This window comes from Phacochoerus africanus, chromosome 7 (genome assembly GCF_016906955.1).
Source record: "Phacochoerus africanus isolate WHEZ1 chromosome 7, ROS_Pafr_v1, whole genome shotgun sequence".
Lineage (NCBI taxonomy): Eukaryota > Metazoa > Chordata > Mammalia > Artiodactyla > Suidae > Phacochoerus > Phacochoerus africanus.
This window is the reverse complement of record NC_062550.1, coordinates 54836345-54855970: the sequence shown is the minus strand read 5'-3', so window position 1 is coordinate 54855970 and position 19626 is coordinate 54836345. Positions and strand designations below refer to the sequence as shown.

Here is a 19626-nt window from a genome sequence, read left to right as displayed (position 1 = left end):
TTTAGGTCCTTAAATTATTAATGATCAATGCCCTCGAAGTCCCTTTTTCTCTGCCCATTACACTAATCTATGTTTTTAAAATATATTCTATTTTTTATTTAAGTGAATCCAGCAAGGTATTTTTAATTTCTTACTAAAAACCAAGTATAAAGCAGTAATATTACAAATGCTAATCAATGTGGTAACATGCTAGCAAAACCCTGGATAGGAAATAGAGGTAATCTCCCTAAAGATTTACCAATTGATGTCGGTCTAAATTTGCAAAGGTTGGACCTGATCAGATTGTTACTAGACTGACTTTAGGTAAATCTATATGATGAACATGAGTTACTTCATAGTCAAACATGCATTACTTACATCAGAACTTACATCCTGGACTCCTAAGAACGAAAAAAGTTTACAATATTGAAAAGATTATGGGATATTATCTAAAACGCTGAGCCACTTGGAGTTTCTGTTTTTGTTTTTCTGTAAATAGATGTACTTTCTGACACAACTGAAAAAGTTCTTTAGGCAAAAACACCTATTTCTGACACTGAATCAAAATGGCTCTATTATTTAATTCTAAAATAGAAATCATATTAAAATATGGATATTTATATCAAGAGAATATGCTTTTATCAAAAAGAAAAATTGGCTTTGACTCTGAACCACATCATCAGCTGTAAACTATCTTAGTTTTTTTAAAAGCTACACACTATATCCATATGTAAAATTATTTAAAAGAAAAATATATATTCTCATGTGGAAGGGGAAGGAGGAAAGCTTATGAAAGCTGTTAATCCCCCCCAAATCTGCTCTTACTTACCAAATTTTGGAACACTTCTAGAATCATAAATAAAAGTGCTAACCGTTATACTTTTATAGTATTTATAGAATACTGAACATATTCAAATCTAAATTGAAGTTTAAATATGCTTTAAGATTATCAAACTAGTCATTTAATATTTAGACAATATATTTAACAATTAATATTTTCTTATTCATAAAGCTAATGCTTATGTCATTTAGCTGTTGTGAAAAAACTGCCCAAAATGTAATAAACATAATTTAAAATTATCATTCTGAAAGTTAATCACCTAATATAAAACATTCATAATTTAGGTATTCTATATTTTTGATTAATTCATTTTAGTTAACACATTTTTATAATTGCATTCCATAAAAATTACAAGTTATAACATATGTATTCCAAAATGAATCTGTATAACTGAATTGACATTAAGCCTATTTAATCTAGAACATCTCTAAAAACTTCACTGAGCTGCCATAATTTTTGTCAGCATATGTAGTACTGAATGACCATTAAAATACCTGAATTGAAACTATTCCAGTCTAGTAGTTTGTAAGATCTTGTGTTACCCATAATTCCGACAAAGGCTGAGTTCAAAACAGCAAATTAGTAGATCAGTTTTAGGTGCAGAATAGTAGGGAAAAAAAAAACAAAAAACACTACAAATAAGAACACAATTGACAATACCACTCGACAGGAACTAGAAAGACAGAGACAGCAGAATTAATAAGAAGTAGAAATAGAAAGAGAAGAAGGAACATGCTATCATAATCTAACATTAACTGAAGTCTAATTATTTAAGATAATTACCTTGATTTTCAAGACCACCCCATTCTTTCCCTTACTGTACAACCTTGTTTGTTTAATATTTAAAAAGGATGAAATTCTAAAAGAAATAACTCCAAAATAATAACCCATAGAGTTAGCAGGTGGTAGTGGTTTAAAAATAAGACTTTTCCTTCTATACTCAGTGTGAAATGAAAATTTCCTATATTCACTAGTCAAAAAATAGCTGCAAGATTCATTTGAGAGTGCAAATACAGCACTTTCAACATTAGCACATGCATCTCATCCATCATAAGTTTCCCTCAGCAAAGTAACTCAGTATCATTAAAGTAATACATCATTATGGTAGATGATGAGTTTTAACATTCAGCTTTCTTCAACAAATTAATATTTTTTTCATAAATAATTAAGGGGCCTGGAGATTAATAAAATGTCAAACAAATGTTCTTTTTTAATGCATAATACATACATAAAAACTCAGAGTGTAATAATTACATCAAAATAATGTAATATTTGAACCATTAGAATATATAATTGATTTATATTTAACTGAAAATGAAACAAAATTAAAGTATAACTTATATACACCATCGAAAGTATTTACACATATATGCCCATAATCTTCAGGGAAATAGTCCACTAGTAAATGAGAATTTCTACACATGAATTGAAAAAATATTCTGATAAGGAAGGAAAGGAAAAGAATGGATGAGCAGTTGTAATACACAAAACATATTCTGTAATAAGGAAGGATTAGTGTTTTCTTCCCTGGGCCTGGGTTCCTACATTTCTTACACAGCTAGAATAAATTAGCAGGTATGAAAAACCCCAAATTTTTTGGGTGGGGGGAAAGTGATGCAATTCTAAATATGACTCTCTATTTGAACTTAGTTAAGTAACCTTTGTTTGTTCTCCCAGACTCTACAGCTTACTCAGAGTACATGGAAGCAACAATGAATTCAAAATGTTTTCAGTAAATAGAAGACATCACCAACAACTGAACATATTCTTGAAACCATTTTTGGAGCTATTATATCCATAAGTGAGTACCATCTATCAAAATATTTGAGTCAAGGGTACACAGAAACACAGGTAACTAGCCTTGGGTCACCAGTTAATGTCAGGTATCTTAACTCAGTATTTCCTTGCATTTTCCAAATAATTCAGGTTACATGGCATAGTCTTCAAGGTCCCAATACTTTAAACTGGCATCAGTCTAAATTTGCCTTTAATTACTACAGAATATACAAATGCTATGAAGAAAAGACCCTAAACTGACCCACAAAATAAGGAATAGGAAAAAAATAATAAACCAGAGAAGAAAAAGAAAAGACTGATGCTTAAAAGATGTATTTCCTCAGATTTAGCATTAAATAATCTTAGCCAGTATTGTTTTTCTAAAGTCTTGTTCAGGGTCTAGAAAAATTTCATTCTGTTTAACTCAAACCATGGGGCACAGATTAAATCTTTTAAAAATCTAAAAGAGGAGTTCTCTCACAGCTTAGCAGGTTAAAGATCCAGTGTTGGCCCTGTAGTGATCTGGGTCACTGCTGTGACGCTGGTTCAATCCCTGGCCCAGGAACTTCCACATGCTGTGGCTGTGGCCAAAAAAAATCGCAAAGAATGGTAATGTTCTGTACCCTCAAAATCACTATCTGTGTTTTACATACAATAATTTCAAAGCATTTTTCTCTTTTTATAGCTTTCAGTACAAGCCTCAAGAAGGGATTATTGGAGTGACAATTTAAATTTTTCAAATATATATATGTATATATTCCAAGTAAGAATACCAATACAACTTCAGGTTTAAGGCATATCATCAAAATACGAAGTGATTTGAGCAAGTTATTGGGCATCTAGTCAATGAGAGATGCAAGAACACATCCCTTATGGGAAGTTCCTACCACACTTATCACACTTATTTTAGATTTAGAAAAATCACTAAAGCACTTCTAATCCAAGGGCCTGAAATTACTGGGGCTTGGATGTCTTTATTCTCTTATAATCAAGACCCCGTGTTTTAAAGAAATGAGTTACTATTTTTTCCTGTTCACTCATATAGAACAAATAGCTACATAAAAGAGCCCAAGAACCCAAAGAGAGCAGTTGTTTTGTAAAAAATTCTTAGGTACTCTATACAGTGTTTAAAATTACATTTTAAAAGAATATTTCTTGGGAGTTCCCATCCCGCCTCAGAGGAAACGAATCTGACTAATATCCATGAAGACACAGGTTCGATCCCTGGCCTCGCTCAGTGGATTAAGGATCCAGTGTTGCTGTAAACTGTGGTGTAGGTCACAGACACGACTCAATCTTGCGTCACTGTGGCTGTGGCATAGGCCAGCAGCTACAGCTCCGACTTGACCCCTAGCCTGGGAACTTCCACATGCCACCAATACAGCTCTTAAAAAAAAAAAAGAAAAAGACAAAAAGAAAAGAATACTTCTTTTACGAATAAGTAAATTACTCAAATGATCCCTAAAGAGTTATTGCTAGTGAAAAGAATTAACATCTTAAGCAAATGGCCATAATGATCAAATTGCAAAATTTGTTATCTGCCTGGGTCAAAGAAAATAGTTAACTCAAAAGTGACTTGTGATATACCTTAGTAAAAAATGAATTAATATTTGTTTTTTTGTATTAAAAAAAGAAACTAAAATATATACTTCTATTTTATTTTTAATTAAGATTATTGAAAATATTTCAAAGCAGCATATACCAGTTTACAGTTCCTTTTTCATTTCTCTTTTCGGTTAGATTTGACTTTAAAAATTGTAAAAATCCCAGTGTTAACAGTCACAATATAAGTAAATGAATCATCAAAAACAAACTTTTAAAGAACATACCAGGATTGTGGATACGATCCAAAAGCTTCACAGAGCGTGCACTAACAACACCCCCAACATGCACAAGAAATCCAGGAGGAAACGCCGTCAAGGTAAAGAATGGAAATTCCTAGCAGAAAGAATGGGGGAAAAATACAGCTGACTACGTGTCAAATATAAAACCATGCTTGTTAAAAATCTTGTCACAAGAAAAAATTAATTCTACCCCTTAATAAAAGGCTACCAATTATACATTACAGCTGCTTTGTACTTAAAAGTTTCCTTGGATGTTAGAGTCCTGAATCCGTTTTCTCATCATATTATACCACATCCAAATACTCTACTTATCAGTCCTCAATGAGAAAAAAATGTTCTCAGAGTTGCAATTAAGATATTTGAACAAACTCTTCCTTCCACTCAATGTCCTACTCTTACACAACTCTGCAATAAGATGGGGATAATCTGCCTGCATGCTACCCCACATCTAACTTCTCTAGTGGGTAGCCTCTCTCTCACAGACACATGCACATTCAGGCTACTGGTAAAAACTGAAGGCCTGGGGCAATGGATCTAAAAGAATGTGGGCCTGAAGAAGGAGTAAGAGGATAAACAGGACAGGTTAAGACCTACAGAGAAAGGTGAAGAGAAGAACAAGTGTCAAGTTCAAATGGCCAGAGAACTGCTGTATGAGATTATTACTCTATCAATATGGGGGCAGCAGTTTCCACAGTGGTACAGAAGGTAAGGATCAGGCATTGTCTCTGAGGGAACATGGTTTCAATCCCCAGCCCAGCACAGTGGGTTAAAGATCTGGCATTGCTGCAGCTACAGAGTAAGTTGCAGCTGAGGCTTGGATTTGATCCCTGGCCTGGGAATGTCCATAGGCTGCAGGTGTGACCAAAAAAGAATTAATTAACTAATCAACTAATTAATAGTTGCCTAATTTAAAAAAATAACACAGGGGCAGCAGGGGAAAATCTAAGTATATAAATGCATATTAAAGAAAGGGGAGAGGTATGTAAATAACAACAAGGGAGGCAATAAAATTCTACAAGTTCTTCCAGGCTTTATTCTCCCCTTCTCTCTCAGGGACATCAAACTTGTCAATTTAGAGACAAAGAGAAGCATGCAAGAGAGAAGTGGTAGAGCAGAGAAAGGAAATTCACTGAAACAGCACCCAGGAAAAAAGGGAAATTCCCATGGCTGCCCAAATACACAGGCCTTTCATGTTAACACAAATCAGACGCAAGTAAAGGAAATTTAATATCTGATTCTTGTGGCAACAAGATTAACATACTTATTTAACCAGAAGCCAGTAGCTTCAGCTATTAGAACATAACTGAGAACTGGAAAATATGCAAAACAAACTGCTATAGTTCCAAGTACTAACTCCTTCATTTGTACGAGATCCCCATAGACCATATTTGTACCATGTCATATAGTAATTACAAATACACAATGTTAGGAACACACTTTAAAATCTATTGGTATCTTTTTTCTTCTGGACCAGAGCAGATTAAATGCAGCAAAATAAAAGCTAGGAGATAAAGAGATATAGAATACTTCCAGAAGCAGGCACATTAAACACAGCAAGATTACTGACTGGCTGCTTAAAGCATGGAGAATATGAACTGACCAAAGCAAAATTCACACAGCATAGCAACCTGGAGTCATCAAGCACAAAGGCAAACAATCTTGCACGCCTCAGGAAGCCATGAGATACAGTATTAAAATATATGTGTGTGTGTGTGTCCGTGCACATATGCGCACACACATACATAGACGAAAACATATTTAGAAGTAAATTTACTATAATTTAAAAGTAATCTTTAACAGGAGCAAGAAAAATCTAGGCTATGTAAAAAAAAGGGGGGGGGGAGGACCAAAAAAAAAAAAAAAAAAACAGCCTACGGAAGTGGACAAGTTTGGCCCAGCCGATAGGTAGAGGGAAAGGAAAAGAAGGGAGAGGATCGGAGGGGAATTTTACTGATAAAATGGTTAGTCAAAATGCCTCCTTATTTACATTTGAATTTCTTAAATACAAGTTTTAAATGTGAAATGTACAGCTTATGTTTTAGAAACTTGAGTAACTTGAGTATTTTACCTAATAAGTTACGTCTTTAAGATTTTTTTTTTTCAATTTTAAGAAGTATGAAGTTTCAAATTTTCCTCAAACTACCATGGCATAGTATTAAAAAGCACTTTATACTTAATCTTTTAAATATTCTGGGTAAAGACACTGAAAATAACATTTTTGCAGCTAAAGGGAAAGCAGTACCTACACCTAAAACTGAAAAATAACTAGCTAAATTCCAAACTGTAAAACAAATATAAGATTTTAGATAAGTATGAAAAAAAGAACCTAAATGATTTCTCTATTCAGGATCCTTTGACTCTTCTCCGAAAATTCTGGAAGACGGGATAAAGAGATAAGATAGGAACCATCATTCAAGATAGGAACCATTATTTAAGAGCTGGTCATCGCAGAAAAAGCAGGGGAATGGCTGCCCAAAGAAGTGGAGGCTCACCCTGCCAACTCTAACTGTCCTAACAATCCCCAGGGCATCCAGTCAGCATACTTCAACACAAAACAACTTAACCTAGAAAAAACAATGGCATTATTAAACCAAAACTACCATCTTCAGACAGCTCTCTCAGAAGAGCTACTGCCAGTATCTCAGCTGATTGCTGAATACCTATCATCTCCACCACCATCTCCAGTGACCACTATGGAGTACTTAAAACATGTCAGTATCTTAAAACTCTGCTTTACAATCTTTCCACATCCCAAGAGGGAGGTACTATCAACTCTTCATGTTTCAGGTGAAAAATTGAGATAAAGAGGGCCTATGTGCTTTCTGAACAGCAAACTTTTATCACCTAGTGATAAATGGCTTCCTGACATTTTTGGTTAAAACACAGAGTTAAAGAATTAACTTTAATCTCTAGTCTATTATACGTGATGAATTTATAAGTTCTCTTCCACTGAAAAGAACAGCTTCCTTAAGATCAGCCCAAGGATATCCTGCTTTCAATGTCCCAATTTCAGTGGGAATGCTAGGGTCTGCAGAAGGCATTTTCTCTGGAAAGCTCTTATATTTACAGTATCTTGCCCTGTAGAACCTATATAAGACTTCAAATGTTGACGCTTTGAAATGAGCCAAGTACATGCACCATAAATCATTTACTAGCCTGTGCTCAAAGACAGGCCAGTTGAAAATTTTGAGAACAAAATGGATATTTTTTTTAAGATCTGAATAGGATTCTTCTTAAAGATATTTAAGCAATTTGTTTCTTGAAATCAAAGATTCTTTTTATTATCCCAAGATACCAGACTACATTTTTTAGATATAAAACTACATGCCAGATTCCTACTATGACTTCTTATATAATTTTATCCTTACTTCTGAAAAGATCATAATTTATCAAAAGAGTATGTTTTATACCTAAGTTTCCTAAGTGGATTCCTAATAGGTGTTTTAAATGGAAGATTCCATGGTAATATATATTTGAGAAATACTGGGTTTAAACTAAGTCATTTATGTTTCTTTATTGAAGAAAAATATACATCCCAGAATCCAACAAGTAACTTCATTTTTCTTACAAGTAAAATAAGAATCATATTGAAAAAATAAATCTATCTGCTTTACCTCAAATGGTTCAAAGGTGGAACCTAAATCCAAATAAAAATTTTTTTTTTGTCTTTTTGCTATTTCTTTGGGCCGCTCCCGCGGCACATGGAGGTTCCCAGGCTAGGGGTCGAATCGGAGCTGTGGCCACTGGCCTACGCCAGAGCCACAGCAACTCGGGATCCGAGCCACGTCTGCAACCTACACCACAGCTCACGGCAACGCCGGTCATTAACCCACTGGGCAGGGGCAGGGACCGAACCGGCAACCTCATGGTTCCTAGTCGGATTCGTTAACCACTGTGCCACGACGGGAACTCCCAAATAAAATTTTTATCTCTATTTCTCATCTCCCAATAATTTGATACCTATTACCAAGATCATGTCAATTTATTTTTTAACGCTTTTGTGAGAGGGGAAAAAAAAAAAACTTATTTTTCAGAACTGTTACTCAAATAACTCATAAAATAAAAGATGACGGACAAATAAAATTTCTCTTTTGCACAAGAAAAAAAAGCCATATAATTTGTTAAGGGCAGCAAGAGGGTAGAAATGGATATTTTTAAAAGAATATATAAAATGATAAGACCAATTTGGCAGAGTTAAGGCATATCTGAACACATATAGGGAGAATTCTTTATTCTTCAGCACAAATGTCTCCCGTAACTAATGGCAGCCATAGGTGAACTGGAAAGCTAAACATGGTAATGCTTCTTCTGCTTATTATGTACACAGGGTAGAGAGGGAGTCTCACAAATTCAGGTAATTGCCACTGCAAGGTTTGGTAATGTAAATATATCACCAGCTAAGGTTTTACAAAATTGTAAATAAAAACTATACTTCTCCACATGTTTTCTGTTAATGCCATGAGGATTATCTAGTAATGTATGACCAATATGTTAATGTGTCAAAATTTTTAAGAATGTTTAACAGTATATTTGAAAACATAAATTTTATCCAAACTAAGTCCAAAACAATTTTCATTGATTGGGTATTTTTTTAAAGCTAGATGCTTATTTTCAAGTTCTTAGTACAGACAGTAAAGTCACGGTGTCAACATACAGGCAAAAATCTCATTATATCAAATGCCAAAGCAACTCAAGTTTTTCTGTTCATGTGAATTCTAGAATGATAATTACATTACAGGAAACAGTTCCAATGTAAGGGACTCTAGAGAATGTAAAAGTGGGAGAGGGGAGGTGATAAAAGCAAAAGCATCCTGGCCTAAAAAGTCTAAGTGGATACACACACCTTTACCCTGACCCTCTTCCCATTTTATTAGTCTTTCTTCTATATCTAGTTTCAACATATAGTTTGAATGTTTAGATGGGCTATTTGATATCAGTAGTTGGTATGCCTGCCAGATGTGAGAGTAGCTCAAAGGCAACTGCTGCCTGATAGGGTGTAAGGCAAAGAACTGGGTACCACTAAAGTTCCAACACTGCATAGTTCAGCTCTGTTCTCTCCAGCCTTGACTAAAAAGTAAACAGTGCATACACAGATACTTTCAGCACAAGAAAAGTCTAAAAGAATTGCTCGTCCTATGCCATAATAGGATCTGAAAAACACTCTTCTCAAAACCAACGTCTAGGAGAGAAATATCTTTGTTTTATAAACTGCATCTTTTTATAGGCATTTGCTACGTTTCATCTTTTTTTTATTTAATGATAGTGTAAAATGGAGCATGTTAAAGGAATGTAAATGATTATAAATTCCAAATCAGACATAATGAAAGCTATGGAACTGTGCCTTAAAATAACTGACATGACATAAAATCATGCACTGTATTAGTTAAGTAGGAAAAAAAAAAAAAACATAAGCCTCATAGTGCTATTAAATTTTTAAAAAAGGACAAACTTTGCATTATGAAAAGAAAAAAAGCTGGCGACATTTGTTAAAAGCTAAAATAAAACTCAAATGATCAAGATTAAAACTAGAAAAGCTACCAGTACATAAAATAGGCTCTCACACATGTTTAGAAACATACCCGCCTTCTACAGAACCTATGAGGCGATCCTCCCTTAGCAATGACGTTTATACAGAAAAATAAAAAAAGAGAAAATCATCCAAACACTTTAACTATTCATTGTTCCACACAGCATATTTAGCGTTAAATTTATAATGAGATGTATTCACATACTGAACAACCATATTCATAATTTCTATTAATCTGTAGAAATATATAATCTGTACATATCTTACCCCTAAGAGATTGGTTAGTGATAAAAATCACCTCAGCAAATAAATATATTAATATGCTCAAGAATTATTAACACCAATAAAATATCTTTCTAGAAAATTACCTAGTATTTCCTTCTATATAACTTTAATGTAAACATAGAAATAATTTCATTATTCAACAGATATTTCCAAATATTAGACTGGAGGACAAAACTAAAATAGTTATAGAATTATCTGAATTAAAAGTAATAATTCACAAACAAATTACTCTGGTACCTCAAATACATCTTGGATTAAAATTACAATAATATAGGTAGGTATATGACCAAAACAGGTTTTTGAAAATAAGTTCTAAGTACATGAAGAGCATAACAAAATCATATTAACAGTGTAAGAATAAAGAATGTTAAGTGATTCTTACCCTCTGTTCCAATGCTGACTGAGTCTGTTGTCTTAAAAGAGCTTTAAAGGGCCCCCCTTCTTTTCCAGCACTACCACTTCCCATTCCTACAGAACATCAGTACATAAATAACAACCAAAAAACAACTAGAGAAACAGAACGTTTAATTGCATTCATATTCATAAATATAAGTCAAAATCTGTTAAAATAATCAAACCACTTAAGGTATTATGATGATACCTAAGGACATATTTTATTTTATTCACAAAGTTTTCTTCACAAGCAAAATGTCAAAGTCCTACTGCTCATAGCTAGTTTAGGACTTAATTTGTCCTAAAAATTATTTTTAAAATTATGTTAAGATGATAAATTTTTGTATACTATTCCATTTTTAAAGTTGACTATTTTAGTAATAAATAATACCAATTACTTACACTATGCAAATAATTTGAGAATACTAAAAGACATAATAAGAGAAACATTAAATGTTGATTTAAAAGTAAATGTAAGAGTTCCCATTGTGCCCCAACTAGTATCCATGAGGATGCAAGTTCGACTCCTGGCCTTACTCAGTGGGTTAAGGATCCAGTATTGCCATGAGCTGTGGTGTAGTTCACAGAAAACAGTTCGGATCCTGCATTGCTGTGGCTGTGGCATATGCCTGCAGCTTCAGCTCCAATTCAAACCCTAGCCTGGGAACTTCCATGTGCTGCAGGTGAGGCCCTAAAACAAGCAAAAAAGTAAAAATAAAAAATAAATAGAGAGAAAAGGCATAATTGGGCTTATTTGAAATATTCCAAAATTCTCTAAAAAGTATGAATTTTAGGCAATTCTGAAATACAGTCACATCTATTTTATGATAATTTCCCAATCCTAAACATAACATTCATGACAAAACAGTATTAATATTCATATTATAGTTTTCAACACTCATTTGCAAAAATTAACATAATTTTTTTAAAAAAACAGAACTTGCAGACGTATAATAGACACATCACAAATGTACATAGTTATGGATGAAGGAATTATATTTCCCAAACTCTTAGACATATTTTTTAAAGACTTAATTTTAAATTTCTTTCCCTACCTTATATTATTCTTTTGATAATACTAATGGACCAACTATGGTCAAAGAATTACAGAAAGCAGGGAACAGGTGAGAAGTCAGTGCTCTACAAACTAGAGTTAATAGTTTAGTACCACCTTTCAAAACTAAAGATACATAACAGGCAGATTTACTTCAGTGACTTAAAAAATGAACTAATTTACTTGTACATTTTTAGCTGTTTTTGGATAAGGAAACAAAGGTTAGCATGTGTATAGTCCCATTCTGTTCTTTAAAAATAAAAAAGAAATTTATTTTTCCTGTGGTAGCCTAAACATAAGTTTTAGAGACTATACCATACTAAACACAGAAATGAAACTAAGATCTTTATATGAAGCATACTGAAAGCCATAAAATAAAATGTAATTTTGTAGAGAGAAATGAAATATTAGAAAAATACAGCAGAATAACTTGAAAATTAATGCAATGGACAGAAAAAAAATGGATAATGAAAGAATATCACCAAAATGAGACTTAAACTGATTCAAACAGAATAATTTACTGATGTAACCATATGGTTTAGCAACGTGATGGCATAGGTCCCACATGAATGGAGTTGGTGTGAAGGGAAAGAAAGTAGAGCACCTAAATCAGAAACTCTAGTAATGAGAACCTAGTAATTACTGGAAATATGCAGATCTATGTCCTTAGACATATAATTTTTAATAAAGTAACTGTAGCAGAATATTCATAATTATCCATCAAGTAATCCTCATGATAATTCTAATCATTTAACTCCGTCTGCCAGTAAGAAAAATCGTAAGTACATCCTATGTAAAATACCCATACTTCTTTATAGTATGAAATAATTTTTTTCAAAGATGATTTAAAATTAAGGGATTAAAAATCTGACATAATGTGATCCTACCAGAAGCAGCCAGGAACAGCTCTTCACTGAAAGAAACACTTTTCCTCAGAACTGGGCTGACAAGGCTAGAAGGATGAGGGGGAAGGCTAGATTCCGAGAGGAGAAGACAGGACTTTTTAAGATGAAGGGAACCACAAGGGAGAGAGGGGGAGCTGGGACACAGGTAAATCCTAGGCCCCTGTGGGTAAGGTGCTGTGGAGGAAAGTAGCAGAGAAAAGATGCAGATTCAGAAGATGACCAGAAAATGCAGAATAAGGAAAGCAATGATGAAGCAAAACATAACAGTAAAAATGAACTGTAAAATGCATACACAAATTATAGTAAGCATATGAAGTCATTTAGCAAGATCATCTATTCAACATAATATAAATAAAAGTCAGTCTAAAACTTAATAAAACCTTTACAAGCTCTGCATTCATTAAAATTTTTTAAATCACTAACAAAGGATTGTATGCCATTCTAATTACTTTTAGCTAACTTCTTAAAAACACTTAAATTATCTGCCATTTTTTGCTTAAGGATGTATAAGGATAAAATGTAACACATTTTTTAAAGCCAAAAATGTGTCTAAAATAAAAAAATTATTTAAAGTGGTAAAAAGTTTTTCAAATGTTACTAAAACATCACTTATGAGTATTTTAACTGAATACCTATAAATAATAAAATACTTCCTACCACATTAAGTAGACAGTTGCCGTTAAATTTAAATAAATAAAATATTCTTCCTGTCCAACTTCAAGATGTACGTTCATAATGCTCTTATTTTTCCTCTAAAAGTTTAAATACTCAAATCAGATCATAGTACTATTTGCATTTACAAAGATTTGAGTACCTAAGGCCAAAAATATACCCTATAGACCACAAAAAACATACATGGCAAAAAGCCTGACCAAAAAAAGTAAAAATTAGCTTGAATCAGGTGTCAAATCAATATCCTAACACTAGCATTCTAAAATTCCACTCCTACTAGTTGAGTACTTGAAAAAAGAAATGAAAATGAAACCTTGCAAAATGTCAAAAATCAGAATCCACAGAAATAAATTAATATGAAATTTTTAAAAAACAAGACTCATCTCAAGGTGGTTCACACAGAAAAACAATTCTCAGCATAAGTTTTGTTAACTTTATTCTATTTCTGGCTCTCCAATTTATATATAACAATATCAATCATAAACAACTTATCTATTATATTTAACATACAGATTTGCATATGTAAATAAATTAGAAAGGAGAGGATCATGAAAAAAATGCTTAATTACACTTTTAGAAATTTTAGAACATTCATAATATTGTAACTTTAAATCTCCATGAGAAACAGGAAGTCTCCTCAGGAGTATTCAAAGATTTTTAGGGACCCATGATAAGGCCAGAGGACTAAAAAATTTTATTATCCTATAAATATGTAACTGAGGTAGTGAATAACTACAGGCAAAACAATAATTTATTTAGAGGTAGCCTATAAATATAGAAATACACAAGAATAATACCTCTATTATAAATGAATTTTTAAAAACTAAAAACTAAAAAACTAACAAAAATTTGGAGCTAGAAAAAAATTGCATGTAAGTTTTCATTGATAATATAACTGACTGCCTACTAGAAAGCTGAAGGAAGAGAAGTCTGGTTCAGTTAATTTACTACTTGGCAATCTTCTTTATGCTTGGCCCTTTGGTGCATAAGGGAAAAAAGAAAGACCAAGAAAATATTTTCAAATTTGTATCTGTGGTATGGCAGAGAAAAATAAGAATACTGAAAAGTGGCCTGAAATACACAAATAAACAACTAGTGGACAGTGCCTAAAAAATATTTTTAAGAGGACATATTTTTCAAATACTATCCAAAGTCCTTCTTGTTTTGACTGTCATAAATTTCAAGACCAGAATCTCATTCTTTATTTAAAAGTAAAACAAAATAAAAAAATCACTTTACGGGAGTTCCCAAGGTGGCGCAGTGGTTAACGAATCCAACTAGGAACCATGAGGTTGCGGGTTCGGTCCTTGCCCTTGCTCAGTGGGTTAAGGATCCGGCGTTGCCGTGAGCTGTGGTGTAGGTTGCAGATGCGGCTCGGATCCCGCGTTGCTGTGGCTCTGGCGTAGGCCAGTGGCTACAGCTCCGATTCGACCCCTAGCCTGGGAACCTCCATATGCCGCGGGAGCGGCCCAAAGAAATAGCAAAAAGACAAAAAAAGTAAATAAATAAATAAAGCAAAGGAAAAAAAAAATCACTTTACTTCAATATCAATGGCTCAGTTTTTATGACAATACAGTTAAGATGCCATACTCCAAAGCAATCATTACTATCAATTTATCAAATTAACTTAAGATGTTATTTATAATTATGTATGTAAAAATAAAGCTATTCTTTTCAAAAAATTAGGTACTAATGATTACCTTCTTTACATTTTTGTGACTACATCTATAAAAATAGATACTATATCTACAGGATTTTTTTAATGTCCTTGCTTAACTTTGAAAGTAGCAGTGGTTCTAGAATTAGAGTTCTTTTTGTTGTCTTCATAAAATCTGCAGTCATTTTATAAATTCCTTTTCCAACACAAAAACAAGGTTATTAAAGATAATAAATTTGAAATAATGCAAACATGAACTAGGCAAAATGTTGTCGTTAACCTGGCAAAGAAACTCCCGGACAAAAATGCTATCTACAGAAACCGAAAATTTTTAACTTTTAGATGTTTTATGTATTTGTTACTTTTCTTAAGAAGAAAAGTTTAATGATTAAAATAAGCTAATTCTATTTTAAGGAATAAGAAACTAATTTAGTTTTTTAATGAATTTGATCATAAAGCATATTCACAAAAACTCAGATTATCAAAATATAAACAGAAGAGGGAAAAATTATAAATTTCATACATTGAGAAAGATGCAAGAAAAGTAAAGCAAAAAAGCTATTTTCTAACCTAGAGAGTAAGACTAACAAAAAACAAACATTTTAACCAACAAGAAGTTAATAAATAGCTATATATACTCCAATATAACCACTTCAGCTGTTCTTAAGATTTTTTTTCACAATAAAATCTTAGAATTAAATTCAGAAATAGAAACAATGAATTAAAAAATGCTTATACTGCATGAGGAACTAAATTGCAAGCTACTAGTGTTACTTTCTATTCAAATGCTTTAAGATGTTATTCCTCTTTCATGAGCATGAAATGAAAAATGTCTATATGCAAAAATAAATCCTGGACTTCATATCTACTCTATGATTAAACCAACAAAATGTCAATCTCTGAACAAGATAAACTTCTGAACTGTACAAAATTTTCAGATTTTAATTGTAGCAACTGAAAATGATCATTAGTCACATTATCTTTTAACATAAGTGGCCAAAAACAGGAAGAAAGGCTTGGATGGAAAGCCAATAAGGAACAGAAACAAATCTGGAAAAAAAAGAAAAAAGAAAAGGTGAGTGGAAACGCCTTACCAGTTTTGGGTGTCAAACTCAAATCTGTGTCAGAAGAAGAGGACTGTCGACTGTAGGACTTGGAAGGTGAAAAGGAATAAGTTTGGTTTTTCAGAGGGGTTGAGGGTCCTGATGAGTGAGTATTGGGATTGGGATCTTCATTGAAGGGAATCCTGCCAGAAGAAGGTGGAAAAATATTAAGTAATCATGTGCCAGAGGACTTGATGGAGGCAGCATGATCCAAACACCAGGAAAAGATTGGGGCAGGGCCAGCAGTCATTTCTTAAGTGTGGAGCTGGGTATAAGGGCAAAGACATCCAATTGCTGTTTTAACCATTCATCATTCTCCAGATAAAAAATTATCTGCATTGAAACAGTTAATAAGCCAAGTAAAAAAGCAAAAAAGCATGAAATGGCAGACTAAGGGGGTAAAAAATATTAAAGAAGAAATAAACAAAAAGAATAAACACATGACTAAAAATACTTTCAAACAAACAATGCTTTTTTAAGTTACAAAAGAAAAATGATGACTGCAAATGGTGTGTGTAAATATTTGCAATAGTTTTTATATTTGCACACACAGATATCTTGAAAAGAAAAACATGTTTCCTTATCCTATAGCATCGAGTGCCACAGCTAAAAACACAGCAGAATGGAAAATGAATATAGCTACACAGAAATATTGCGTTTTATGCAGAATAGTCGCTTACCTGTTTTCCAATAGCTCTCTTCCACAGAATGAAACAGAACCCACTGTAACAAGTTTTATACATAAATAAAAACAAATTGGAAGTTTTGGCAGCTACTTCATTTAGAGTCCAATCAACAATTTTATTTCTAACCAAATGCAGAAATATGGCAAAAATACACAATGGAGTATTCTCCAAAAACCCACAGTGTATATAACACAAAATAGGGTTCTTAAAGGATCTATGGAAGAGACTTTGGAAGCTGGAAGAACACTTTCACTTCCATGTAGTTAGAGCCTCTGTGGCAGTTAAATACAGGATTTCTTCACTGCTGCTCGACTAGGAGTAAGAAAAGGAGGAAGCAAAGACTTGTGGTACCTGCCTACACTACCTGCCTGCCTGCCCTCTGCAGCCACTCTGCCCGTGGCCTGCTTCCCCAGCTCTGGAGTCTGAGCAGTCTCGTACCAGTATAGATGAGAGTGGGAACAGACACAGAGAAGTTCTGAGTAAGTCGTGAGCCAGTAGCAGTGTGAATTGGACTGTTGTGAGTCGAGCGGCATCCATGGCTTGGAGGATGAACCAGCGGAGACCTGAGGGAATTTGTGGTCCAAGTGGAAGAAAAGAAAACAATACATACAACAGATAGCAAAGTTATGTTAAAATAATTTCAAAGGAGATTTAGTTAGGGGAGAGGAATTATTTTTTAATCCCTAGCATGCACAAAACAAGTTAAAATTAAAAAGAAGAACAATTATTTTGTTAGAACATAGTTATAAAGAGTCAGATTAATAAATAAGAACTGTGAATAAGGAAAATAGCAAGCAGAACTGTCAGTGGAAATAAGAAAAAGACTAAGATTTGGATTTTTAGTTGCTTTAAAATGTTTGTTATTATTTTGATCACTGCAGACCTTACTAAAATTAAACAGTATTTCAGGGAGAAAACACCCATAAAAATGAAGTCAAATATGAAGTTCTTATACTACCTTTGAAACTAAGATATTGAATAACTGCTGATGTAATTAATAATATTTTTCTACAGAGGAAGTTTAACTAACAGAACTGTTTCTGTCTAGAATATCAAGACAGGAGTTCCCGTCGTGGCACAGTGGAAACTAATCTGACTGGGAACCATGAGGTTACGGGTTTAATCATGGGCCTCGCTCAGTGGGTTAAGGAGCCAGCGTTACCATGAGCTATGGTGTAGGTCGCAGACACAGCTTAGATCTGGCATAGCTGTGGCTATGGCGTAGGCCTCAGCTATAGCTCCGATCAGACCCCTAGCCTGGGAACCTTTATGTGCCACGGGTGTAGCCCTAAAAAGCAGGGAAAAAAAAAAAAAAAAAAGAATATCAAGACAGGGGAACATAAGAATATATAAAAAAAATGACAACATACAGAGAGATGAGTGAATTGAACGAATATAAGTAGATCCAAACATTCCATATTTCAGCACATCAAGTATAAAATTAAAACGAGGTTATACTGGAAACAAAACAAAGAAAAGGGACACTGCTTTTTAAAAAGCATGGATTAAGCAATATAAATGACTTCTGTCTAGTTTTCTTTCTCTTTTTTTTTTCTTTTTGCTATTTCTTGGGCCACTTCCGCGGCATATGAAGGTTCCCAGGCTAGGGGTCTAATCAGAGCTGTAGCCACCAGCCTACGCCAGAGCCACAGCAACGCAAGATCCGAGCCGCATCTGCAACCTACACCACAGCTCAGGGCAACGCCGGATCGTTAACCCACTGAGCAAGCGCAGGGACCGAACCCGCAACCTCACGGTTCCTAGTCAGATTCGTTAACCACTGCGCCACGACGGGAACTCCTCTGTCTAGTTTTCAAACAATATATTATTTAAACTGAAACAGAATTTATTTAAACTACATTCTGAATTGAAATTTTGTAAGATATCAACTAATATCCTACAATAGGCCACATCTATGCATATGTAAAGATATTTAGACCTGTATGTTCATATGTGACATTTAAAATTTTCACAAAGAAATTTAGCTAAAAGAGCATAGTTATAGTGGATGGAGGAAAAAAAGGCATACTATATAATTAAGAATTCTGGACTTCATTTTAGCAATTATTTCACTATGCAATGCCTGCCCTTATGCACAATGAGGGGAAAATAACCCCTAAGTGACTACATTCTGAAAAACTATCATCCCCCTATTTTTTAGAATTCAAATTAAAAGTAGTTCAAGAGCCCAATTTTTCCTGGCTTTTTTCGCCTTTTCCATTGTTCAGTGAGCATTCCCAACAATCACAATCAATTCTAACATGAATTATCATTAATTGGCAATAATCATCTTTATAAAGTTTATAGACTACTACTGCTTTCTGAAAATATCACTGTTTTTACAAATCTTTCTGCTTTTGTTGTTAATTTTAAACATGTTTAACTGACCACAAAAATCAAATATTTCATTGGTGATCAATATGATTACAAGTAACTGAGTAAGGTTTTGTTTTTGTTTTTTATTTCTCTCTTGAAGTGGCTAATGGAGTTATTAAAATGTTTAAGAATCAATGCCATACAGAGAAGAAACTGGCTAAATTCTCCTAGAAAGTACTTTTTTTTCCAAGTAAAGAATTGATAAATCATATTTTTGGGGTTGCCATCTACAGCATGGAGAAGTTTCCTGGGGCCAGAGAAACTGTGCTACAGCAGTAACCAAAGCCACAACAAGACCAGATCGTTGACCCACTGAGCCACCAGGGAATTCCAATGAATCATATTTAAAAGCACTTTCTACCATATAGATAATTCAACTAGGAAACAACAGAGAGATTAATACTGTGTATTACACTAAATACGTAAAAGGAAAACACAAACTGAGAATACACCATTAATAAAAGTAAAACAAAACGAACATTGTTAAAGGTTCAAATTATGACATCAAATTAAAATCCAAGCACATTG

The 19626-nt window shown here is 33.5% G+C and overlaps 1 protein-coding gene across 13 annotated transcripts in view; it reads right to left on the bottom strand.

Moving 5' to 3' along the window:
• The window catches only part of C2CD5 (C2 calcium dependent domain containing 5), a 92327-nt gene that overhangs the window by 46744 nt on the left and 25957 nt on the right, over positions 1-19626 (bottom strand). For 5 of the 13 annotated variants that reach the window (XM_047787412.1, XM_047787401.1, XM_047787405.1 and 2 more), the window contains exons 8-12: positions 16028-16179; positions 12587-12778; positions 10635-10720; positions 10020-10052; positions 4426-4534 (exon numbers count right to left, since the gene is read on the bottom strand). In XM_047787412.1, the coding sequence (XP_047643368.1) occupies positions 4426-4534; positions 10020-10052; positions 10635-10720; positions 12587-12778; positions 16028-16179 (572 nt within the window). Of the gene's footprint in view, positions 1-4425; positions 4535-10019; positions 10053-10634; positions 10721-12586; positions 12779-16027; positions 16180-17160; positions 17332-19626 lie in introns of those variants that run through there. The other 8 variants (XM_047787404.1, XM_047787402.1, XM_047787407.1 and 5 more) reach the window with 4 other exon arrangements.